The 26,514-nt window shown below is 43.4% G+C and overlaps 1 protein-coding gene across 1 annotated transcript in view; it reads right to left on the bottom strand.

Annotated features, from left to right (window-relative positions):
- Positions 1 to 26,514, bottom strand: part of TAOK1 (TAO kinase 1) — a 3,628,992-nt gene that overhangs the window by 2,299,461 nt on the left and 1,303,017 nt on the right. The window contains exon 9 of the mRNA XM_044054451.1: positions 19,447 to 19,538. Coding sequence (XP_043910386.1) covers positions 19,447 to 19,538 — 92 coding nt within the window. The remainder of the gene's footprint in view (positions 1 to 19,446; positions 19,539 to 26,514) is intronic.

Genomic DNA, 26,514 nt, shown 5'->3' with positions numbered 1-26,514 from the left:
TGAGGGTTCCTGGTGGAAAATCTCTTCAATTGGTGGCTTTGGGGGGGGGGGGGGGGGGGGGAATCTCCACCTCTGGAGTTCCCCACCTCTGGCTTACAAGCTTGAATGAGTTGGGTTACGGTTTCCACTCATGAGGGTCCAGTAGATTTCTGCTTAAGTCTGCCAGTGAATTTTGCTTGCCTGGCAGGAACTGAGCTTGTAGGTGCACTTGGATGCTCAAGGCTGTGTTCCACAGAGCCATGGCTAACCTGCAGAGTAGAAAAGAACGACTCCAGCCCTGCTTGATTATGTACCACATAACTGTGTTGTTGTCCGTCTTTATCAGTTGTCTTGGAAAGATAAGGTATTTGAAGACTGTCTGAGCATTCTGTACAGCTAGCATCTCTTTTTGATTGATATGCAGGGGAAATTTGTTCTAGGCAACATTTGCCTTGAATGCATTTGCCTGCCATGTGAGCCCTCCATGCATAGTCTTATGAGTCTGTTGTCAGGGTTTGGGCGGCGAGGGGTTGAATGAAAAGGAAGTCCCTTGTTGTGGTTGCATGCTTCTGCCCACCAAAGGAACTCTGCCCTTAGACAAGGTATGATAGGAATCGCTGTTTCCAGGTCCTGAGAATGTTGACACCACAGACTTTTTAAGTACCACTGAAGTTTCCTCATATGCAGTTTTGCATATGGAATTAGCGGAATGCATGAGGCCATGAACCCTAAGGCTTGCAGTATTTCCTTGCAGATAGCTGGGTTTTGCTGAACATTAGTTTGAAATAGTTTGTCAGATGGACCTGCTTTTCTGGAGTGAGGAATGCCATCAGGGAAGTTGTGTTCAAGCTTGCTTCTAGGAATACAATTTGTTGGCTGGGCACCAGTTGTGATTTCCTTTCATTAATGGTGTATCCCAGTGAAGTTAGAAGTCTTTTTACTAATAGGTTCATACTAGGCTATCTGCCCTAGGGCATTTACAAGCCTAGACAGAGTGTGTCTGGCTTTCGCCACCCATTTTAAATTAATTTTGCTATGCCCTTTTTCGAGGTTAGTATACTGTGCCTCTGTCTAACAGTGACAAAGAAGTGATACCCGGGGTAAACCTATGATCTCCCATCCACTCATCAAGATTCCTCTCTTGAAGAGTGTCAATGAGGGACTCTGCCTAACATGGACTGGGATTTTATTCCAGGGTGAAGGGAGCCTCTGGGTTATGAATCTGTCCCTCCAGCATGTCCTATTTATTTCAGTGCTGAGGTTCAAGTCTCTCGAGCACGTAGCTCGATGGGATTTGGATTTTCTGAGGTGCAGCATGTCCATTAATCAGGCACAGATCGCCTCTGAGCAGGTAGTATGCCACTGAGTAGAGCTGGAGTTTCTTTAACCAGGCAGCATATGGCATCTGTTTGAGCCCTTTGATCCTCTTGGTGAGGTACTTGTCAGGTGCATGGCTGGGAAGGATAACTGGAAAGTCATTGTGAACTTTTTACATAAGGGGGTGGGGCTTACCACTCCCTGGTTTGAGGTGGAAACACTCCACTGTTTAGATCTCTGCATACCCCGAGACTGTAGTCTTGTTTGTCTGTTTCCCCTCGGTTTGGACTGAGAAGGCCGGAGAGGGATGGGAAACAACCAGTTTTTTGAAGACCAATGCCTACTGAATCTAGGTGGCTGCACCTGTAAGAAATCTTTGACTGTCAGCATAGATTTAGCTTTTTCTTCCATCTTTTTAAGAACAACCTCTACTTTTGTGCCAAACAAAGGCTCCTGATTTAAAGGAGCATCTAGTAATTTTGCTTTGACATAGTCAGGCAAGACTTGTTCTTTTACCCAAGCATGCCTTCTCAGTACAGACCCAGTGACAGCAGCCCTGCAAGATGCTTCTAAGGCATCAAATGCACATTGCAAAGTATGTTTACTAACTTGGTTTGCAGAATGCATTAATGCTTGTAAATCTTCATCTTCTGCACAATCTGGAAGTAACACCATTTTTGTTTAATTTGCTCCAGAATATGTTGCTGGTAGTTCAACATGTGAAACTAGCAATTCAAAGCCCTGATGGCAAGAGTTGCAGAGGTATATACCTTCTTACCCCAACTGTCTAAAGCTCTAGAATCCCTGTCTGAAGGAGTAGGGTTTTTGGCTGTAGTAGCCTTAATGCCTTTAAGTCCCTGGGAAATGGTCTCTGGATCTGCAGTAGGATTCTTAAAGAGAAATTTGTGAGAATCAGGTACTCTGTAGTACCTGTCAGGTTTTCTAGGAGCTGGTGGTAAAGTGTCAGGAGTAAGAATGACTCCAAGAAGACATCGTCCACAATATCCATGACAGGGGGTATAGCTAGAGGCCTGTGCTGAGACAAATCTAAAAATTCCCTGAGTCTCTTTTTGGACTGAGGATAGTCCTGGCATTCCCAACGGAAATGTTCTCTTAAGGTATGTAAGGTTTTACCAAAAGAGAAATCCTCTGGGTGGGGAGGCAGAGGGAATGGATTAATCTGCATCTGAATCCTCATAGGTAGATAAGGGTATGTTCTGGTAATCAGAAGGGTCAGAGTCATCAGACTCTTGGTCTGTAGAATCAGAAAGAAATTCAATTCTTTGTCTTCTGGCAGGGGAAGGCTAGCTTCCCCTAATTAGAGCAATAAGGTCTTCAGACATTCTAAGCTTTTGTTTTTGTGGCAAGGGAGGATGAGCATGCGCTTTGGACATCAGTTTTCTAGGCGTAGTGTGAACTTTTTGCCTGAGAAACTTGGTAGTTTTAGTAGGAAATTAAATTGTCGGTTTAATATGAATAGTAGGTTGGAATACACCCTCAGAAGCCGGTGCCTGCACAGCGGCTCCGGACCCATCCAAGGTAGAGACATCCGCAGGTTCCATAGTCGAAGAAGCATCTCGCAGCACACCAGACTTCGAATGGGTCTAAGCAGAGGCCTGTGAATCTGTAGAAGCGGGCATCAGGTGCTGCAAAGGCACCTCATTGAGTACCAGCGGACTGGCGACAAGCTTAACGAAAGCGTCGTTGGCAGTTTTTGACCCATGCGGTCTGTCTCTGTGCTTTTTCGGAAGATCGGTAGTCAGATGGCTTACCGAAGCCATTTCGGAATACGGAGAATGAGAGCGAAAGAATTTAGCTACAAAAACAGCCCGACGATGAATTATTCAGGAGTTAAACAAGGTACAAGACCGACAGCTACGGATGCCGTGGTCTGGGCCTAAACAGGTGACGCAGTAAGAATGAAAATCTCTGTGAGGTATTTGCTTTCCACAGGCAAGACAATTGTTAATTGTTTCTGACATCGGTTAGAGCAAGAAAAAGAATCCCCAGCGGGGTACTTAGCTTTAGAAAACTTCAGGTCTGAAACTGGAAAAAATGAAAATCTCAGGTAGCGGCCAACCGGCACTTGTGAACTGCTTCTGCTTCGGGCTCCTTCTAGGCAAGAAAGACTGATGCAATGACGTTGAGTGCATGTTTTATAATCCTGACAACCTGACGTCATGGAAGAGGTGACAGCATCAGACGCAGAAATCCAAAGACTCTGGTATTCGGGCCGACTGATGGCAGCTGCAGGCAGATAACCCAAGTGTGATGACTGCAACAGTGAAACACGAAGAACATCCAAAGGCTCGGAAGACGGAAAAGATTTCTGCCACATACCAGACTCCGAAAGGGTCTCAGTAGAGGCCTGCGAAGGTATCGAATCGGGCATCAGGGCTGCGAAGATTCCTCATTGAATTCCAGAGAACTGAAAACCTGCTTATCGGTAGAGTCGTCAGAAGGCGTAGTCTTGTATGGTCTGTCTCTATCTTTATCCTTACGTTTCTTCGGAATGTCTACAGATTGTTGGCTGATAGATGCCATTTCGTAATGCGAAGACGTAAGACGAAAATACGTGGCTACAAAAAACTCTATGATGAATGGTTCACGCGTTAAAGAGGGCAGATAACCGGCAACAAGGGATGTCGTAGTCTAGGCCTAAACAAATGACGCAGTATGAATGGAAGTCTCGGTGTGGTATTTGCTTTCCACAAGCAAGACCATTGTTAACTTTTTCAGACATCAGTTAGTGCAAGAAAAAAGGATCCCCAATGGGGTACTTAGCTTTAGACATTTTCAGCTGTAACTGAAATGACTGACCGGCAGACTTGCAAACTGCTTCCATTATGGGCTCAGTGGCAAGAAAGACTGATGTAATGGCGTCGGCTGCCTTCCTTTATAGCACTGACGACCTGACGTCAGGCAGCAAGCGACAGCAGCCGATGCAGAAAAAAGTACAGTTTTGTACCTACCATAAATGTAGATGTCCGAACAGGATAGCATCTGCAGTCATAACAAAAGGGTTGTCATGTCGTCAGGCAGCCCTTCGGTCGGCCGGATTCCAAAGTCTGGGTCCGGCTTCGGCTGATGTCGCACTTCACCCGACGTCATCTCTGCTGGTCTTCGGGTATAAAGGCATCAGCCGATGCCATTTTCCTCAGTGTTTCTTGCCCCAGATGCCAGTTGCCCACTTGGAAAGCTAAATTTTGGATAAATGCCAATGTTTCCAAAATAGTAGAAGGCAAACACAAAAAATAAGCATGTATGTACATATATACAAACAAATACACCATAAGAGACTCCCCCCCAGCTAGCTATTAGGAGGGTAAATACCCTAGGAGTACCACAGAGGGGAAGAGGGTGGGTAATCCTGACTGCAGATGCTATCCTGTTCGGACATCTACATTTATGGTAGGTACAAAACTGTACTATGTCCTTCAAGGATGCATCTGCAGTCATAACAAATGGGTAGAATACCATAGCCAAACTAGGGGAGGAGGAAGAAGAATTATGGTGTAGTTAGGATCCCTTGCAATACAGCAGTGGCAAACCCTGCTCGGGATCTAGAGTATAGAGGTAAATTATAATGCTTGGCAAATGTATGCACGGAGGTCCAAGTAGCCGCCTCAATAATGTCCTTGGTTGCCACTCCTCGTAAGAAAGCTGTGGTAGTGGCTGTAGCCCTTGTAGAATGAGGTCTTATGCTCTGTGGAATTGGTTTTCCATGGTAGGAGTAACAGAATCTTATGCAATTTCCTATCCATTTGGAGATTGTCTGTTTGGAAATTGCTTTTCCTTCCCTTCCTGTTGCATAGGCTACTAAAAGCTGGTCAGTTTTTCTGTCACCTTTGGTTCTGTCCAGGTAGTAGCGTAACTGTCTATGTACATCCAAGGTATGCAGCAGTCTTTCCGCCCTGTTCTGTGGATTGGGAAAGAAGGTAGGTAGGTGGATTGCCTGGTTTAAAGACACTCTGGATATCACCTTAGGCATAAATGTAGGATTAGTTCTCATGGACACCCTATCTTGATGGAAGATTAGGAAGGGTTGTACTGCCATTAAGGCCTGTAGTTCCGAAATCCTCCTTGCTGAAGTAATTGCCAGTAGGAAAGCAGTTTTCCATGATAGGTGTTGAAGATCTGCTGTTGCTGCTGGTTCAAATGGAGGAGTGTCAATTTTTCTAGCACAAAGTTCAAGTCCCATGCTGGTAATGGTGGTTTCCTAGGAGGTTTTACATTCTTGATCCCTCTGAGGAACTGCCTGAGTAGAGGATGCGAAAAGACAGGTGGATCAAGCTGTATTCTGCTGAAATAGCTGATGCATGTATCTTGATGGAGGAATAGGACAGGCCTGTATGTAGAAGCTCTGCCAAGTACTCCAGGATGTTAGCAATATCTATGTTCGACACATCTTTTCCTCTTTCAGTACTCCAAATGACAAACCTTTTCCATTTTCCTGCATAGTTCCTTCTTGTTGAAGGTCTGCGGGCTTCAAGGATAATGTCTTTAACCCTTTGGGATAGGTCTGGGTTAGTTGCTGCTATGTGATGTTCCAGGCAGTCAGTTGCAAGGTTTTTAGGCTTGGGTGCATGATGTTGTAGTTGTTCTGAGTTAACATCAAAGGCATCAGGGGTATTAACCACATTCTCCCCTGAGACATGCTCCTCAGCAATGGATACCAGTGTTGTCTTGGCCAATTCGGAGCTATCAGGATTATCCTTGGACGTTCCTCTTTGATTTTCAGTAGTACCTTGTGCATCAAAGGAAGAGGTGGAAATGCATATGCTGTCAGGCCTTTCCAACTGAAGGATAGAGAGTCCACCTTCCATGCAAGTGGGTGGTATGTCCTTGTGCAGAATTTTTTGAGCTGGTGATTGAGTGGGGATGCGAATAGGTCTATTTGTGGCATTCCCCATTTCTTTGTGATGGCCTTGAAGATGTCCGGGTGTAGCATCCATTCGTGAGCATCCAAGGTGGTTCTGCTTAACATGTCTGCTAGGGTGTTTTCTTTTCCCGGCACAAATATTGCCTGTAACTGGATGTTGTAGCTCAGAGCCATATTCCAAAGGTCCAGAGTCATTCTGCATAGGGGGTATGAATGAGTGCCTCCCTGTTTGTTGATGTACCACATGACTGTGGTGTTGTCTGTCCTTATCATTAAATGGCCTTCTTTGAGGAATGGTCTGAATATCTGGATTGCTAGTTTTACTGCCAGCATTTCTTTTTGGTTTATGTGCAGGTGCAGCTGGTCTGGAGTCCACAATCCTTGTATACATTTGTCCAACATGTGCGCCCCCCAGCCTAGGTCTGAGGCGTCCGTTGTGATGGTTTGGCTTGCTTGAAAGTTGTGGAATGGCAAGCCTGGGTTTGACTGGCACGCTTGAGCCTACCATAGGAACTCCTGTTTCAGGCATGGGATTAGTGGGATTTTGGTTTCTAAGCTGTGCCTGTGTTGAGACCATAAATTCTTTAGGTACCACTGTAGCTTTCTCATATGCAGTCTGGCATGTGGGACCAAGATTATGCATGATGCCATGAAGCCCAAGGCCTGCAGTACTTTTCTTGCTGTTAGTTTGTTCTGCTTTGTTAATGCCAAGAAGTAAAGAGGGAGTTGTTTTTGTTTTTCTGCAGTTAGGAATGCCATTTGTTTTACTGTGTCCAATTCCGCACCCAAGAATGTTCTTGTTTGGGATGGTATCAGTCTTGACTTTTGTAAATTGAGTGTGTATCCCAGGGCTTGTAGTAAGCAAATGACTCTTTGTAAATCTGTTGTCAACTTGCTTTTGTTGTCCGCTTGTAACAGGCAGTCGTCCAGGTATGGATAAATTTGGATTCCTGTAGCCTGCAGTGAGCGATTACTGATGCCAGGCATTTTGTGAATACTCTGGGCAGTAGATAAGCCAAAGGGCAATGCTGAGAATTGATAATGCTCTGATCCTGCAAGAAATCTGAGGTATCTTCTGCAATTTGGTCGTATGGGGACGTGCAGGTATGCCTCCTTGAGATCTAGAGTTACCAGCCAACACTCCTTGCCCAGCATGGGAAGAAGTTGCTGTAGGGTCAGCATTTTGAATTTTGGGACAATGATGTATGTGTTTAAGACGGACAGGTCGAGAATAGGTCTCCAACTTTTCTCTTTTCTTGGTACTAGGAAGAGTCTGGAGTAGAATCCTTTGCCCTGTTCTGTTATTGGTACTCTTTCCACAGCTCCCATCTTTGTTAATTGCGCTATCTGCTTTAGAGCTTCTGTTTTTTGATTTGGAGGTAGGTTTGGCATTCCTCTTTTTACTGGTAAGGTGTGGAAGTGGAAGCTGTAGCCTCGGTCTACGGTTTGCAAAATCCACTTGTCTTTTGTGATATAGTGCCAATTTTTCGAAAATAAGGCTAACTTTCCGCCTAAAGGTGCTGCTATTTGCTCCCTGGTAGGCGGTGTCAGAGCCAAGTCACTGTGATTGTCCTGTTGCGGTGGCAGTGGTTGTGTCTGTGCCTCGGTTACTGCCTTGCCACTGTCGTCCTCTGTAGGCACCTCCTCTGGATTGATTTCTGCCTCTAGAGCGTCTATTCCTGCCTCTTTGAGATTTTGAGGAGTCTGGAAAGGACCAATTTTTGGCAGGCCAGTTCCTGCTAAACCTTGGGGGCTGAACCTGTAAGAAATCCTTAACTGTTTTGTACAGATTTTGCCTTCTCTTCCATTTTCTTCATTACTTGCTGAGCAGGTGTACCAAATAGACTGGCCTTATCCATAGGAGCATCTAACAGCTTTGCTTTAACATGATCCGGCAAGACCTGTTCTTTCAACCATGCATGCCTTCTTATCACTGTGACAGTCATGGCTGATCTAAATGAAGCCTCCAGTGCATCATAGCCACATTTTAAAGAATGGTTACTAACCTGCTGAATGTTATTCACCATTTCTAAAACATATTTCTTATCTAAGGAGTCATCAGAGGACAGTTTCTTAGTTAACTGATCAAGCATAAACTCTTGGTATTGGATCATATGAAACTGACAGTTCAAAGCTCTAGCTGAAATAGCAGAGGTGTAAACTTTTTTCCCCCATCTCTCTAAGGACCTGGATTCCCTTTCAGAAGGAATAGGGTTTTTTGCTGAGGTCGAGGCTACTGCCTTAGGCCCCTGGGATATAGTCTCAGGATCTGCAAGTGGGGCCTTGTATAGGTGGTGATGAGTGTCTGGCACCCTGTAAAATCTATCTGGTTTGGCAGGGGCTGGAGGTAAAGTATCAGGAGCAGTGCAAACATCATTAAATGCATCATCCACAACAGGCAGTACTGGAGGTATAGCTAAGGGCCTATGTTGTGGTAAGTGCAGAAATGTCCTAAGCCTTTTTCTTGAATCTGAGAAATCTTGTCCCTGCCATTGGAAATGTTCTCTCATGGCATGTAAGGTTTCCCCAAAGGAAAATTCCTCTGGTGGAGAGGCAGATGGAATGGATTCTTCAGCATCTGAATCTTCATAAGTAGAAAAACGAGCCTCTGGCTGATCTGTAATGTCTGAGTCATCCGAAGAATCATCAGAGGACACTGGCTCGGGGGGCTCTGTTCTAGGTCTCTTTTCTGGGGGCTGAGAGGCCCTGTCTGGGTGAGATTGGGATCCCCTAATTAAGGATATTAAATCCTCTGCCAGAGTAAGCATTTGAGAACTAGAAGTGGGCCTGTGTGAGGGGGGCTTAACAGGCACTGATTTAACAGTTTTGGCTGCTTTAGCCCTGGCAAAGGCCTTAATAGACATGGCTGCAGGAGGCCTAGCAGCACCACGTGCTGGGGTAGAGACATCCAAAGGGATGGTGTCTGATAAATCACTAGGAACCACAGTAGTAGGCAAAACTTCTGAGGCCGATTCAACTAAGGTAGCAGGAGCCTCAGTAGTAGTCGTGGATTCGCTGAAGATTGACCGTTTTCTCGGTTTCGCCGAAACCGAGACACTCGCTGGCTTGCTTAACCGTGGTTTCGCCGAAACCGCGGACCGCGAGTGTCTGTCTTTTCTTTGCGCTTTTAACAATTTGGGTAGTCGGAGGATCCGACGGCATAATGTACACAAAATCTGAGCCAAAACGGTTCAGCAACTCCGACCGACGCCTAAGCGCTCGCCGGTTGAAGGAAGCACAGGCCGAACAGGCTGCTACGGCGTGGTCTGGGCCTAAGCAAGGTAGGCAGTAAGAGTGGAAATCTTTATGAGGTATTTGTTTCCCACAAGTTAAACAGTTATTGACTTTTTCTGACATCGGCTGAGGCAAGAAAGAGTCCCCAACGGGGTACTTAGCTTTTTAGAAGTCTTCGAAGTAGTATTCGGTAGTAGTAATCTCTGGTTCTGACCGACCGGCACTTGCGAACAGCTTCTGCTTCGGGCGCCACGCGGCAAGAAAGACTGAGGAAAATGGCGTCGGCTGATGCCTTTATACCCGAAGACCAGCAGAGATGACGTCGGGTGAAGTGCGACATCAGCCGAAGCCGGACCCAGACTTTGGAATCCGGCCGACCGAAGGGCTGCCTGACGACAGGACAACCCTTTTGTTATGACTGCAGATGCATCCTTGAAGGACATCATGGACTCTGGTATACGGGCCGACCGAGGGCTACCACAGCAGTGATAACCCACAGGTGATGACTGCAACAGTGAAACACGAAGAACATCTGCACTTCTGACTAGCTATTCTAGCAAAAAATCACCCCTCCCTTTCAAAATGTGCAACTATTCTAGCTTATCTTTCTTTGGGATATAATAAGATCCTGAAAAGGAATATACCAAAGCCTATGACAATCCACTCAGATTTATGCATAGTGATAACGACTCTATGTGTCCTAAATAAACACTTGGTTACCTAGGATCATGCACTCACAGTAAGTCTTCTACTGAAGTAGTACACAAACAGTTTTAATAAATCAAAAATAACCCCCGAGCTTGTGGTAACACACCAGCAGAAAATAATATGAAGTAATCCAAAAAACAACAGGAGCTGGTGTCAAACGGCCACAAACCAAAAACTAAAATGGTATACACAAACCAAAAGGTATAGTGAAAGAAACCTTCCACTAAGTCACTTCAGAGCTGACAAAAAAATCCAAACTTCCTGGTAGAAAACACCACGCTAATTCAAGCAATGTGGAGAAGTAAGTCCTTCCTGGATAAAAAACTCCAAACTTCAAAGTAGAAAATCACCACGCTAACTCTAGCAATGTGGAGCAATAATTCCTTTAATCACAGTAAGCTTTCGCCATGCGGCTTCTTCAGACTGTTACACAATGATCAAAATTCAAACAGTTAACTTATAACATGTCCCCTCACCCCATTGGTTAAAACATCATTGCATATATTCAAACATTAAAACACATTGCAAGTGATTCTATACACAAGGCATACATATAAGAAACAAGCCGCTTAGTATTCAACTGAGCGGTAAAAACTAATACCATAAAATCAACCCTCCATTATTAAAAACACAAAACTTAAAACAATGAATCCCTCAGATCCTGAGTAAACATTTAAAAACTGCATTTTCCTTGTCACGCTAAAACATACTCAAACCATAGTGGCAAAGCCCTGCAGTACAGCTGCACTAAAGTACATATAATCACTATTTGCGTAATAAAACTAATCTACGTATAACACACTAGAGATGTGTGCAGAAGAGCAAGCTTATACTTACTACTTCATAGAGATTTAATTCACAAAAGCATTAAAACCTTAAAACGCAGCAAGTAATGCTGCTGCTTATGCTTATCCACGGCTACGCTAATAACACAATGAAACGCGTAGTTCCTGTCTATGTCTTCAGCTTAAATTTAAAGGGACATCGCTCTTACCTAGAATCTGTGTCTTCTGTCTGTGATTCTAGGTAACAAAGATAGTGAAAGTCCACTTCAAGGGCTAAGTGTAGAACAGTGTGCAAAGCATAACATTTCTACTTCAACCTATCTAACATAACAGTAAAAAATAATAGAAATGATCAAAAAGGAGAAAAAGTTCCGTATAGCTCAAGTGAAATAATCTTACCCTGAGAACGTCAGTGAACTCTTAAACTATGTACTGAGGGTACGCATGAAGCATTTACATGCATAGCTTCCAAAAAACTAAACTGATGTAAGCCAAAACTGGAGCGGAACGTGGAGAGTATACATTCGTCCCCATTTAAACTAATACAGGCTGCATGCTCTATACACACTGAATGGTTGTGTGCGCATGCGCTGCAAAAGATGTCATGACCAAAGTTTATTTAACTTCGCACTTCAACTAACGTATACCAGCAGCGAGAAAGTTCAACACTAGAACACTACGTTAAACCATGATGTAAAAGCTCCCTAAGTGTAGTGATGCCAAAAAACCGGACCAAACCAAGGACAGTGAGTGGTGTTTGGCCACGGCTCTGGCTGGTGTGTGTAAAGGGGAGGGAGGGTATGACAGGAAGGGAATGATGGAAGGAGAGGTAAGGGTGGGGCAAACGCAAGGAGGAATGGAATAAACAAAAACTGAAATGGATGGCAAAGGGGACCAAATGGGGGAAAAACATGGATGTGCCATGGGATAAGGGTAGGAAGGAAGGGAGGTGGTGGGTAAGCGTAGAAGTGTAAATCCCGTTATAGGGAAATGAAGTGACAATGGGCTGGGAAACGGAGCGTAGAGTGGGTATGGACATAGGAGGGTATGGATCAATGAAGAAGGAGAAAGGAGTAGGGAAACTGCATTGCACTGAGCTACAGAATAAAGTGCAAGACGAGTATGAACATGTACCTGTTTATGAAATGCCTACATAGAAGGTGCTGGTGATGTCCTAGCAAGAGAATGAGGGTCACATATAAAGGAATGCAAAATGAATGACCAGGGTAAATAGATTCTGTAGGAACTCAACAGTCTATTGTTTAGGTACATGTAATCTCCTTTTTCGAAGGAAAGGTCTAACCTGTACTTTATCATTGAGTCCTGGATACATCTCTGCCCTCAACCTAATGATCCATTTCATCTCATTCTCCAGGGTAAAGTTAACAATATCACCTCCTCTTTTATTCGGTATGATTTTCTGGATAACAAAGAATGTAAACGAGTGGTTAGGCCCTCTCTCTTTCTGGTGTTTGGCCAGGGCATTTACCATCGATGCTGTCCTAATGTGGTAAATGTGCTCCCTAATACGTTCTCTGAGTGTCCTGTTGGTTTTACCAACATAGAACGCTTGACATGCTACACAAGTCGCCATGTAAATAATATTTGAGCTTCCACATGAGGTTTTGGTGTAAAAGTTGTAATTTCTTTGATTTGTGGGATGGATAAAATTCACTGTCTCATTGATGAACATACACTGATTGCAGCTACCACACGGTGCAGTGTTCATCAACTGTGTATTAACTGGCTCTACCTCTAGATTGTTCCTAGGTTTGCACAAAATTCTTTTTAAATTAGGTTGATTCTTGTAGGAGATGCTAGGGCACAACCCCACTATCTTCTTTATGTCTTTGTCTAACATCAAAAGATCCCAATGCCTCTCCAAGATTTGTTTCATACCCACCGAGTCCTTAGTATAGAACATAGAAACTCTGCTCTTAATAGTGTTAGATCGGTTCTCTGATACTAAAGGGGGTAGAGGCTCAGAATAGTATGGTTTTGCTCTGGTATTCCTGAGGCTTTCAACATCTAAGGCAGTACACTCAAATGTGTTTTCATTATAACCTCTTTTCAAGAATCTAGCCTTCAGACCTTTCAATTCATCTGCATATCCTTCACTAGTAGGATTCAACCTAGAAGCCCTCATTATCTGGCCCTTCAACACATTGTCGAACACATGCTTGGGGTGCATACTATCCCTGTGTAAAATAGTATTCCTAAAACATAACTTCCTGTGTACATTAGTGTTGAGCAGCCCATTACTGAGCCTATTGATACTCACATCCAGATATGATATATGTTCTGCTGAGTAATTTAAAGTAAACCTAAGGAACCCAGTTGAATTATTCATACATTCCACAAAGGTCAACAACCCTTCTTCGTCCCCCTTCCAAATAAAGAAAAGGTCATCTACGAACCTACGGTAGAAACCAACATGTTCCTTGAACTGTACTGTGTTGAGCAGGAATGTCTCTTCCCATTGAGCCATGACAAGGTTGGCGTAGCTATTGGCACAGGATGTGCCCATAGCCACGCCATCCTTCTGTAAGAAGATATCATCTCCAAACATAAAAACATTGTTCAACAAAACTGTTTCTAGAAGAAGAGCAATAAAGTCTATCTTCACATTTGTGAAATCAGAATGATTCTTAAGGTACTCTTGTATATGTTGTACACCTAGATCATTAGGTATCATGGTGAAGAGGCTCACAACGTCCAATGTAACCAAAATATAGTGTGCATTATCCTCTAATTTTCTCATGTAGTCATATAGATCCAGCAAGAACTGTTTGCTGTCTCTAAGTATAAATTTATTTTTGTTGACAAGTGGTCTTAGATGAAATTCAATAAAAATAGAGAAGGGTTCAGTCACCCATCCTTGCCCAGCTACTATTGGTCTCATGGGTGGATCACAGGCCGACTTGTGGACCTTGGGAAGTCCTTGTATAATAGGTACCAAGGGATTATTCACCTTAAAATAATCATATAGTTCCTTAATAATGTTACCAGACGCTAGCAGCTCATCTAGCATATAGTAAACCTGTAGGGTTTTCTCTTTAACCACATCCATTCCTATCTTCAGATATGAGGTGGTCTCTCCTAAAAGTATTCCCATTCTTCTATTATAATCCAACAGATCCATAAGGACAATAGGTCCTCCTTTGTCAGCTGGTCTTATAACTACCGTATGTCCCACAAACTGTCCAATCTAGTGATAGCCTGGGACGATTTCATGCTTGTGTAACTGGCGGTGAGAATTTGCTACTCACTTATGAGCCGGATTTTGGCTCAATGAATGCTATTAATGGTAATGAGACTTTTCTAAGTTTATCAAATGACTTGCAAATGTTAGAAACTGAGACAATTAAATTAAAAAAGTTACAAGTCCAACGCCAATATTTTGAAGCATGTTTGGACAAGCATATTATTCCACGTGGGCTACGTATCTTGAAAATGCCTACTTCAGGTGACTCTATACCGGACCTTTTATATGAATGGCAGCAGCTCAATATTGAGCTTAGCAATAATTATATGAAGTTGTTAATCAGATTTCATCTACCTGAAGAGGAGAATCTAAGGTTAAAAGTGAATGATTTATATGATAAAATTATTAAGAAATATGTGAATGTAAATGTTGACACTAAGATAGAAAGGGTTATAGATAATGTTCTGGTTTTTGAAAGGAGATTGATCGAACAAAAGAAGAATAAAATCATGAGGGATCTAAGGGATTTTAGGAATTCTAATGTATTCACCTGGCCCAGAGACAGACCAACTTTGAGTAACAATAATATTGGTGTTAGACCCACATTAGGAAATAGGACCCAACATGAATCAACTGTACAATTAACGAGAGGGAATGCTCCTAGTGCTGAGAGTGTTGTGGATAGACCGGCAAGTCACAGACCGGTTAGTGTAACAACTAATCCTGATATTAACATAAGGAGGAATGTTTCGTATACTGAAATTGTGTTTCAGGAAGAGGAACATGGGGATAGTACAGATTTACCCGCCACTAGGAGTGAGAAGGAGAATGCAGTGGAGGGAATGGACTCTCATGCTACCCATACCACACATGACCCTACTCCTACAAGTAATGTGAGGGTACCGGATGAAGTTGTAGTCAGGAGAAAGGTCCCACAGAGTAACAGTAACACCCCTTTCCCTATAGCACAGAAGCAACATCAAGGGAGAACAAGGTCGATGAGCAGGGGCAGACAAAAGAGGAAAGGTTCAGGAGGCGAGCAGCAAGGCCCCACCTTGAAAAGGATGTGGGAGAGAACGATTCGCTGATCGTGAATCTCTCTAAGAGGGTTTTAAATAAATATGAGGAAGAGGTCCTCAACAAAGGCTTAAGTTTTATACCCACTAGTAGGGGTAATGTTGCTAACTCCATTATTGATATCAAAATGTTTGTAAGGAACATCCAGCTGAAACTTGATTTTGGTAACACTTCTGAGCAACAGGACACTAGCAGGTTTAGAAGTAACAGTGTGTATATTCCTCAACTGCACCCGTTGCTGGATGTTTATTCCAAGATTACAGAAAATGACATTTATAGACATTTTGAAGACAATAGGAATGTTAAGCATAAACAGAATTTAAGTTTCAATCAGAGGGCAGCACTTAATGACATGAGACATGATACTACTCTTGTTATAAGACCAGCTGACAAAGGAGGACCTATTGTCCTTATGGATCTGTTGGATTATAATAGAAGAATGGGAATACTTTTAGGAGAGACCACCTCATATCTGAAGATAGGAATGGATGTGGTTAAAGAGAAAACCCTACAGGTTTACTATATGCTAGATGAGCTGCTAGCGTCTGGTAACATTATTAAGGAACTATATGATTATTTTAAGGTGAATAATCCCTTGGTACCTATTATACAAGGACTTCCCAAGGTCCACAAGTCGGCCTGTGATCCACCCATGAGACCAATAGTAGCTGGGCAAGGATGGGTGACTGAACCCTTCTCTATTTTTATTGAATTTCATCTAAGACCACTTGTCAACAAAAATAAATTTATACTTAGAGACAGCAAACAGTTCTTGCTGGATCTATATGACTACATGAGAAAATTAGAGGATAATGCACACTATATTTTGGTTACATTGGACGTTGTGAGCCTCTTCACCATGATACCTAATGATCTAGGTGTACAACATATACAAGAGTACCTTAAGAATCATTCTGATTTCACAAATGTGAAGATAGACTTTATTGCTCTTCTTCTAGAAACAGTTTTGTTGAACAATGTTTTTATGTTTGGAGATGATATCTTCTTACAGAAGGATGGCGTGGCTATGGGCACATCCTGTGCCAATAGCTACGCCAACCTTGTCATGGCTCAATGGGAAGAGACATTCCTGCTCAACACAGTACAGTTCAAGGAACATGTTGGTTTCTACCGTAGGTTCGTAGATGACCTTTTCTTTATTTGGAAGGGGGACGAAGAAGGGTTGTTGACCTTTGTGGAATGTATGAATAATTCAACTGGGTTCCTTAGGTTTACTTTAAATTACTCAGCAGAACATATATCATATCTGGATGTGAGTATCAATAGGCTCAGTAATGGGCTGCTCAACACTAATGTACACAGGAAGTTATGTTTTAGGAATACTATTTTACACAGGGATAGTATGCACCCCAAGCATGTGTTCGACAATGTGTTGAAGGGCCAGATAATGAGGGCTTCTAGGTTGAATCCTACTAGTGAAGGATATGCAGATGAATTGAAAGGTCTGAAGGCTAGATTCTTGAAAAGAGGTTATAATGAAAACACATTTGAGTGTACTGCCTCAGATGTTGAAAGCCTCAGGAATACCAGAGCAAAACCATACTATTCTGAGCCTCTACCCCCTTTAGTATCAGAGAACCGATCTAACACTATTAAGAGCAGAGTTTCTATGTTCTATACTAAGGACTCGGTGGGTATGAAACAAATCTTGGAGAGGCATTGGGATCTTTTGATGTTAGACAAAGACATAAAGAAGATAGTGGGGTTGTGCCCTAGCATCTCCTACAAGAATCAACCTAATTTAAAAAGAATTTTGTGCAAACCTAGGAACAATCTAGAGGTAGAGCCAGTTATTACACAGTTGATGAACACTGCACCGTGTGGTAGCTGCAATCAGTGTATGTTCATCAATGAGACAGTGAATTTTATCCATCCCACAAATCAAAGAAATTACAACTTTTACACCAAAACCTCATGTGGAAGCTCAAATATTATTTACATGGCGACTTGTGTAGCATGTCAAGCTCTATGTTGGTAAAACCAACAGGACACTCAGAGAACGATTAGGGAGCACATTTACCACATTAGGACAGCATCGATGGTAAATGCCCTGGCCAAACACCAGAAAGAGAGAGGGCCTAACCACTCGTTTACATTCTTTGTTATCCAGAAAATCATACCGAATAAAAGAGGAGGTGATATTGTTAACTTTACCCTGGAGAATGAGATGAAATGGATCATTAGGTTGAGGGCAGAGATGTATCCAGGACTCAATGATAAAGTACAGGTTAGACCTTTCCTTCAAAAAGGAGATTACATGTACCTAAACAATAGACTGTTGAGTTCCTACAGAATCTATTTACCCTGGTCATTCATTTTGCATTCCTTTATATGTGACCCTCATTCTCTTGCTAGGACATCACCAGCACCTTCTATGTAGGCATTTCATAAACAGGTACATGTTCATACTCGTCTTGCACTTTATTCTCTAGCTCAGTGCAATGCAGTTTCCCTACTCCTTTCTCCTTCTTCATTGATCCATACCCTCCTATGTCCATACCCACTCTACGCTCCGTTTCCCAGCCCATTGTCACTTCATTTCCCTATAACGGGATTTACACTTCTACGCTTACCCACCACCTCCCTTCCTTCCTACCCTTATCCCATGGCACATCCATGTTTTTCCCCCATTTGGTCCCCTTTGCCATCCATTTCTGTTTTTGTTTATTCCATTCCTCCTTGCGTTTGCCCCACCCTTACCTCTCCTTCCATCATTCCCTTCCTGTCATACCCTCCCTCCCCTTTACACACACCAGCCAGAGCCGTGGCCAAACACCACTCACTATCCTTGGTTTGGTCCGGTTTTTTGGCATCACTACACTTAGGGAGCTTTTACATCATGGTTTAACGTAGTGTTCTAGTGTTGAACTTTCTCGCTGCTGGTATACGTTAGTTGAAGTGCGGTTAAATAAACTTTGGTCATGACATCTTTTGCAGCGCATGCGCACACAACCATTCAGTGTGTATAGAGCATGCAGCCTGTATTAGTTTAAATGGGGACGAATGTATACTCTCACGCCCGCCCAGTTTTGGCTTACATCAGTTTAGTTTTTGGAAGCTATGCATGTAAATGCTTCATGCACCCTCAGTACATAGTTTAAGAGTTCACTGACGTTCTCAGGGTAAGATTATTTCACTTGAGCTATAATGGAACTTTTTCTCCTTTTGATCATTTCTATTATTTTTACTGTTATGTTAGATAGGTTGAAGTAGAAATGTTATGCTTTGCACACTGTTCTACACTTAGCCCGCTTGAAGTGGACTTTCACTATCTTTGTTACCTAGAATCACAGACAGAAGACACAGATTCTAGGTAAGAGCGATGTCCCTTTAAATTTAAGCTGAAGACATAGACAGGAACTACGCGTTTCATTGTGTTATTAGCGTAGCCGTGGATAAGATAAGCAGCAGCATTACTTGCTGCGTTTTAAGGTTTTAATGCTTTTGTGAATTAAATCTCTATGAAGTAGTAAGTATAAGCTTGCTCTTCTGCACACATCTCTAGTGTGTTATAATGAGATTAGTTTTATTACGCAAATAGTGATTATATGTACTTTAGTGCAGCTGTACTGCAGGGCTTTGCCACTATGGTTTGAGTATGTTTTAGCGTGACAAGGAAAATGCAGTTTTTAAATGTTTACTCAGGATCTGAGGGATTCATTGTTTTAAGTTTTGTGTTTTTAATAATGGAGGGTTGATTTTATGGTATTAGTTTTTACCGCTCAGTTGAATACTAAGCGGCTTGTTTCTTATATGTATGCCTTGTGTATAGAATCACTTGCAATGTGTTTTAATGTTTGAATATATGCAATGATGTTTTAACCAATGGGGTGAGGGGACATGTTATAAGTTAACTGTTTGAATTTTGATCATTGTGTAACAGTCTGAAGAAGCCGCATGGCGAAAGCGCTTACTGTGATTAAAGGAATTATTGCTCCACATTGCTAGAGTTAGCGTGGTGATTTTCTACTTTGAAGTTTGGAGTTTTTTATCCAGGAAGGACTTACTTCTCCACATTGCTTGAATTAGCGTGGTGTTTTCTACCAGGAAGTTTGGATTTTTTTGTCAGCTCTGAAGTGACTTAGTGGAAGGTTTCTTTCACTATACCTTTTGGTTTGTGTATACCATTTTAGTTTTTGGTTTGTGGCCGTTTGACACCAGCTCCTGTTGTTTTTTGGACAAACAGTTTTAAATCCATTTAAAAAGTCTAAAAATAATGCAATAATTGCATAACATACCTAATTCGATGCATGTGATTCCAAGTGACCATACATCTACTTTCCCATCATACTGCCCTTCATCCATGGCTAGGATTACTTCTGGAGCCATCCTGCAATTAAAATGCATGCATTAAGCAAACAATAGCCCAAAGATTAAACAAAAGAATTTAACAGCAACATTATGCGAGAGCACTCACCATACATGTACACATTTGAACAGGATAACTACTGTTACAGTATATAGACAAAAATAATTACATTCTTTGTAGGCAGACTACAGACGGTCAGATTTTAATCTGTATTTGCACTTTCAAAAGTAGTTAGATGCCAAGTGTGCATGTTTTGGGGGGGGGGGCAAACAAACTGCACAAAGCACTCCTCTGAGGGAAGTCTGGTAGCATAGAACAGTACAACCCATGCAGTCTTCCATTCTTCTTTGGAGCACTAGGAGAAGGGATGTTGAAAAAAGAAGTTATGTATTCACCATAACATTCCATCTGAGTAGTTATACTTCATTTTCTGCAACCTGTGGGTATTGAAATCCATATAGTATCTTAGCCGGTAACTTTTTCCAAGCAACTGCTCCAAGCTCCTCCCTTTACCCATAATCCCTCAAATCCTACCCTCCCTCAAATCGAGTTTGCCACTATCCAAACTAACAGCAACTTAATAACACTAACCTAGAACAGGTTCGGGGGAAGGAGGGCGGGACGGTTGCAGAAAATGAAGTATAACTATTCAGATGGAACGTCATGGTGAGTACATAACTTCTTTATCTGAAGTAGTTAACTTCATTTATCTGTAACCTGTGGGACAGAGTCCCCAACTACCAAAACACCTGGGAGGCCCTCATGGAAGGATATTCCTGAGCACCCCAGAGCCAAAGGATGCTCTCCCTCTAGAGATCGAATCCAACTTATGAGAAATGAATGTATCTGACCTTGCCCAGGTCACTGCTGCACAGATATCAACCAGTGAAACCCTAGACCAAAAAGCAGCAGAAGTTGCCATAGATGGTAGAATGAGCTTTAACAGGACAAGGTGGGGACAGACCTTTGTCCTTACAGACTTGCAGTATACATTGTGTAATCCATCTAGCTAAGGAGACCTTGGATATGGCTTTGCCCAAAAAGGGTCTAGAAAAGGACACCAATAACTGGTCAGACTTACGAAAGGGTTTAGTTCTGTGTGAACAGAAACAAACCTGTCTATGACATCTAGCAAATCCAGTTTGTATTCACCCTTGTTCTTAAAATTTGGAAAAAAAACAGGCAGGTTTAATCATCTGATTAATGTTTGATTTAGAAGCAATTTACGGTAAGAAAGTGGGGTTTGTGCTGAGAGAGACCCTGCCTTTATGAAAGGATCAAGTAAGGGGGCATGGCAGACAAAGTTTGAATCTCAGAATCTCTCCTGGCCGAAGTCATACCCACTAGGAAAGCTGTCTTCTAGGATAGGAACTTCAAATCTACTGACGCTGCAGGTTCCAAGAGAGGAGCAACTAACACCTGCAGAACTAGGGTAAGGTCCCAAGGAGGGACTGAGTCCTTAACTGGAGGGCTTAAAGAAAGGTGCCTTTCAGAAAAGCTTTACACAGTCTCAGAGAGGCGAGAGCATTCATATTATCGCCGACATGAAAATTAGAGATGGCCATCAGTTCCACTTTTACCGTGGAGGAACTAGCCCCTTGTAGGAAAATATTGACCAAAAACTCCAACACTGAAGGAATCAGGGCTGCAAAGGGATCTAGATTCCTCTGAGAATCCCAAATACAGAAGCGTTTCCATTTGCTGCAGTAAATCTTCCTAGAGGAAGCCTTGTGGGATGCCACCAGAATAGTCTTTACTGAAGATGACAGACCGTGAGTCCTAGCAATCAAGGGAACTGGCGCTACCAAGCAGTCAGATTGAGGCTGTACAGGTTGGGTGGACAGATGCCCTAGGGATGAGAGATGAGATCCGGGCAAGGATCCAGAATCCGAGGAGGAGTTAAAACATGAGACCAGAGGAAGGGGAACCACACCTGACAAGGCCAGAACGGGGCAATGAGGATCACTTTGCATCCCAGTCGGCAAGCTTTCTGAAGAAACTTCGGAATGAGAGGTAACAGGGAGGTAAGCATACAGTAACCCAGGAGGCCAAGCATGGACGAGAGCATCTCTGGGGGAGTCCCCTGGTGATGGGATCAGAGCGAAGAAAGTACAGTTGTGTACACTTACCATAAATGTAGAAGTTTGAGTGTACTCACTGTTGCAGTCATTACATTTGGATTATCTGCCTGCAGGTAGCCCTGAGCCAGCCTGAATATCAAAGTCTTGGATTCCTGTGTCAGATGCAGTCTCTTCTTCCATGACATCAGGTCATCAGGGGTATAAAACATGCAACCGACGCCATTGCATCAGTTTTCCTTGCTCCAGATGTCGGGTGCCCCCATAATGGAAAGCAATTATATGTTAGGTTACACCTCCAATAAAAAGCAAATACACTAGAAAGTTGAAATACACTAATCAAGAAGAAAAGTATAGCCAAGAGAAGTCAGGGGGCTGGAGGGAGGGTAACTAGGACTGCAACAGTGAATACACTCGAACATCTACATTTATGGTGGTAAGTGTACACAACTGTACTATGTTCTTCATGTTTCACTGTTGCAGTCATTACATTTGGGTAGATTCCCAAAGCTAAGGAAGGGAGGAGGAAGTTAGAGAGCATTAGGGCCAGCTATTAAGCCCTGCAAAACTGCAGAGGCAAAACCAGCTCTGGATTTAAAAAAATTAGGCATGTGCTAATGCTTGGTGAAGGTATGTACAGAGCTCCAGGTAGCAGCTTCTAGGATGTCACTGGTAGGGACACCTCTGAGAAAGACTGTAGAGGTAGATGCAGCCCTGGTGGAATGTGATCTTATCCCATGTGGGGTAGGTTTTACATGGTGCTTATAGCAGAAATTAATGCAATGGGCTATCCACTTAGAAATGGCTTGCTTTGAAATGGCCTTCCCCTATGCCCTTGCAGCAAAGCCAACTAGCAGCTGTTCAGATTTTCTGAGAGGGTTAGTCCTGTTCAAATAAAATCTAAGTTGCCTGTGCACATCCAAAGAGTGCAGTATTCGTTCTCCTTTGTTTTGTGGATTTGGGAAAAAAGGCAAATGAGTGGACTGATTAAGGGCCACACTAGACACCATTTTGGGCATAAAGGGACGACTGGTCCTGAGGGACACCCTGTCTGCATGGAAGATGATGAATGGCTCCACTGCCATGAGGGCCTGTAATTCAGACACTCTTCTTGCTGAAGTGATGACTAGAAGGAAGGCTGTTTTCCAAGAAAGGAATTTCAACTCTGCAGTTGCCGCTGGCTCAAAAAGAGGTAGAGTGAGCTTTACCAATACGAAGTTAAGGTCACAGGCTGGAATAGGGGCTGTCCTGGGTGGTCTTAAATTTTTGGCCCCTCTGAGGAATTGCTTTAGCAGGGGGTGAGAGAAGAGGGGTGGGTCCAGTATTATAATGAGCTGAAATGGCTGAGGCATGAATTTTAATTGACGAGAAGGAAAGGCCCTTGTGGAGCATCTCTGTTAAGTACTGAATATGCGGTAAGCTGGGCACAGTTTTGCCCACCCCCTGAGTCCGTCTCCAGGAACAGTATCTTTTCCACTTTTCAGCATAGGATTTTCTGGTACTAGGCCTCCTTGCCTCCAGAATTACATCTAGCACCTGCTTACTGAGGGATGTTATTGGAGAGCTCAAGGAACTAGCCAGGCTGCAAGGTTCAGGGTTTGAGGTTGAGGGTGAGAATCTGGCCCTCCTGCTGGGACAGCAGGGAAGGGGTCTGAGGTAGGTGCCATGGTTCCAGCAGTGACATACTGCGCAAGAGGGGGTGCCAGTGTTGGCATGGCCACTCTGGTGCAATCAGTATTGTCCTTGATTTGTCTTGTTTGATCTTTAGCAGAACTTTCGAGAGGAGAGGCAGAGGGGGAAAGGCATAAACTGAGAGGCTTTCCCAGGTGAAGGACAGGGCATCCACATGCCAAGCTTGACTGTGGTAAGTCCTTGTGCAGAATCTGTCCAATTGGTAGTTCTGAGGGGAGGCAAACAGGTCTACCTCTGGATTCCTCCATTTGTTTCTCAAAAGGTTGAATACTTTTGGTTCCAGTTTCCACTAGTGTGGGTCCAAGAGGTTTCTGCTTAGGTCTGCCAGTGAATTTACTTGCCTGGCAGGAACTGAGCTTGTAGGTGCACTTGGTAGCTCAAGGCTGTGTTCCACAGAGCCATGGCTAGTCTGCAGAGAAGGTATGAGTGGGTTCCCCCATTTATGTACCACAACAGTGGTGTTGTCCGTCTTTATCAATAATTGTCCTGGAAGAATGTGGTCCTTGAAGGCTGTCAGGGAATTCTGTACAGCTAACATTTCTTTTTGATTGATATGCAGGTGCATCTGACTCTGGTTCCATTTGGCCTGAATGCACTGCCCTACCAAGTGAGCCCCCCATGCATAGTCTGATGCGTCTGTTGTTAGGGTTTGGGCAGCAGGGGGTAGAGTGAATGGGAGCCCCTTGTTGAGGTAGCAAGCCTCTGCCCACCAAAGGAACTCTGTCTTTATGCAAGGAATGATAGGAATCATTGATTCCAGGTCCTGAGAATGTTGACACCATAGGCTTTTTAGATACCATTGTAGTTTCCTCATATGCAGTCTTGCATACGGAATTAGTAGAATGCAAGAGGCCATGAACCCCAGGGCTTGCAGGATTTTCCTTGCAGACAGCTGGGTCTTTGTTGCCAGTAGTTTTAAGTAGGCTGTCAAATAAACTTGTTTCTCTGTTGTGAGGTAAGCCATCTGGGAAGTTGTTTTCAAGATTGCTCCCAGGAATACAATTTGTTGGGCAGAGTACTAGATGAGATTTCTTTTTGTTTATAGTGTACCCCAGTAAGATTAGAAGTTTCTTTACAAATACCAGATGTTTTAGTAGCATGTTCTGGCTTTCTGCCTGAATTAAACAATCATCCAGGTATGGGTATATTTGAAAATTTCTTTGCCTGCAAAATGCAATGACTGCAGCTAGACACTGTGAATACCCTGGGCGCAGTAGAAAAGCCAAAGGGAAATGCAGAGAACTGATAGTGCATGGAGCCTGCTCTGAAGCTTAGGTATTTCCTGCAAGATTCTCTTATTGGAATGTGCAGGTAAGCTTCCTTTAAATCTAAGGTTGCCAACCAGGCATCTCTGCCTTGCATAGGAAGCAACTGTTTAAGTGTTAGCATTTTGAATTTTGGGATTACCAAAAAGGTGTTTAGAATTGAGAGGTCCAGGATAGGATGCCAGGAGCTGTCTTTTCTGGGTACTAGGAAAAGTCTAGAATAAAAAACCTTGTCCCCTTTCTTCTGCTGGGAAAGGTTGAATAGTCCTGATACTTAGAAGAGAGAGAACCTGCTGCTGAGCCTCTGCCCACTGATTCGGGGGTAGGTCTGGCCAACCGTTTGGGGGTTGGTAAGGTGTGGAAATGGAATCTGTATCCTTGGAAAACTATATTTAAAACCCATTTGCCCTGGGTAATGAGTTCCCAGTTTTTTGCATGCAGGGCGATATTTTCCCCTAAGGGGCAGGCAGCTGAGCAGGGCTTGGAAGGTTTAAGGTTAAGTCATTGTGACATTTTTCCATGGGGGGGGGGGGTGTCTTACTACTTCAAGCTTTGGAAGTGGGAGCCCCACACTGCTTAAGCCTGTGAGTACCTTGAGACTGTAGCCTAGGTGGTCTGCTGTTCCTGGGTTTGGACTGAAGGCCTGGAAGAGACAAGAAAGGACCAATTCTTAAAAGGCCAATGCCTGCTAAATCTGAGAGACTATACTTGCAGGAAATCTAACAGTTTGCATAGATTTAGCCCCCCCCCCCCATCTTTTTAAGGACGACTTTTGCTTTGTTGCCAAACAGGCGGTCTTGGTTTAAGGGAGAATCCAGTAATTTAGCTTTAACATGATCTGGTAAATTTTGCTCCTTAAACCAAGCATGCCTTCTAAGTACAGACCCAGTGACAGCTTCTAGGATGTCCCTGGTAGGGACTCCTCTGAGAAATGCTGTAGGGGTTGAGGTAGCCCTAGTGGAATGAGTTCTGATCCCCTGTGGGGTAGGGTTTTCCATGGTGTTTGTAGCAGAAATGGATGCAGTGTGCTATCCATTTGGAAATGGTTTGCTTTGAAATGGCTTTGCCCTTTGCCCCTATAGCAAAGCTGACTAGCAGCTGGTCAGATTTTCTGTAAGGTATACTTCTGTTAAGGTAGAACCTGAGCTGTCTGTGCACGCCCAAGGAGTGCAGAATCCTTTACCCTTTATTCTGATGATTAGGGAAAAAGGTAGGTAAATGGATGGATTGGTTTAAAGCAACACTGGATACCACCATGGGCATAAATGATGGGTTAGTCCTGAGGGAAACCCTGTCTGCATGGAAAATAATTAAGGGTTGCACAGCCATTATTGCCTGTAATTCAGACACTCTTCTTACTGAAGTGATGGCTAGAAGCAAGGCTGTTTTCCAAGAAAGGAATTTTAACTCTGCTGCAGCAGCAAGCTCAAAAGGGGGAAGCGTGAGCTTCTCTAGTACAAAGTTAAGGTCCCAGGCGGGGGTGGGAGCTCTCCTTGGGGGCCTTAAATTGTTAACTTCCCTCAGGAATGTTTGATGAGATGGTGAGAAAACAGAGGTGGCTCAGTATTGTAAAGAGCTGACCTGAGATGGCAGATGCATGAATTTTAATAGACGAGGATAGGCCTTTGTGGAGTAGCTCTGCTAGGTAATCCAGGATTTGAGGTAAGGTGGGTGCAAGCTGTGTTCGTTTCTTGAGACTGGTTCCAAGAACAATATCTTTCCCACTTTTCTGAATAGGACTTCCTAGTACTAGGCCTTCTGGCCTCAAGGATGATGTCCATCACCTGTTTGCTCAGGGTTGCTGGTGGTGTATTCAGGGGATAAGCCAGGCTGCAAGGTTCAGGGTTTGCAGCTGTGGATGCAAAATCTGTCCCTCCTGGTGGGACAGCAGTGAGGGGGGGGTCTGATGTAGGTGCCAGGGTGGCACTGTTGTCAGACTGCGTAGGAGTGGGTACCAGTGCT

This window comes from Protopterus annectens, chromosome 13.part0 (genome assembly GCF_019279795.1).
Source record: "Protopterus annectens isolate FY-2018-M chromosome 13.part0, PAN1.0, whole genome shotgun sequence".
NCBI classification, from domain to species: Eukaryota; Metazoa; Chordata; order Ceratodontiformes; family Protopteridae; genus Protopterus; species Protopterus annectens.
Note: the sequence above shows the minus strand (reverse complement) of the source record. Positions and strands in the feature narration are given on the sequence as shown.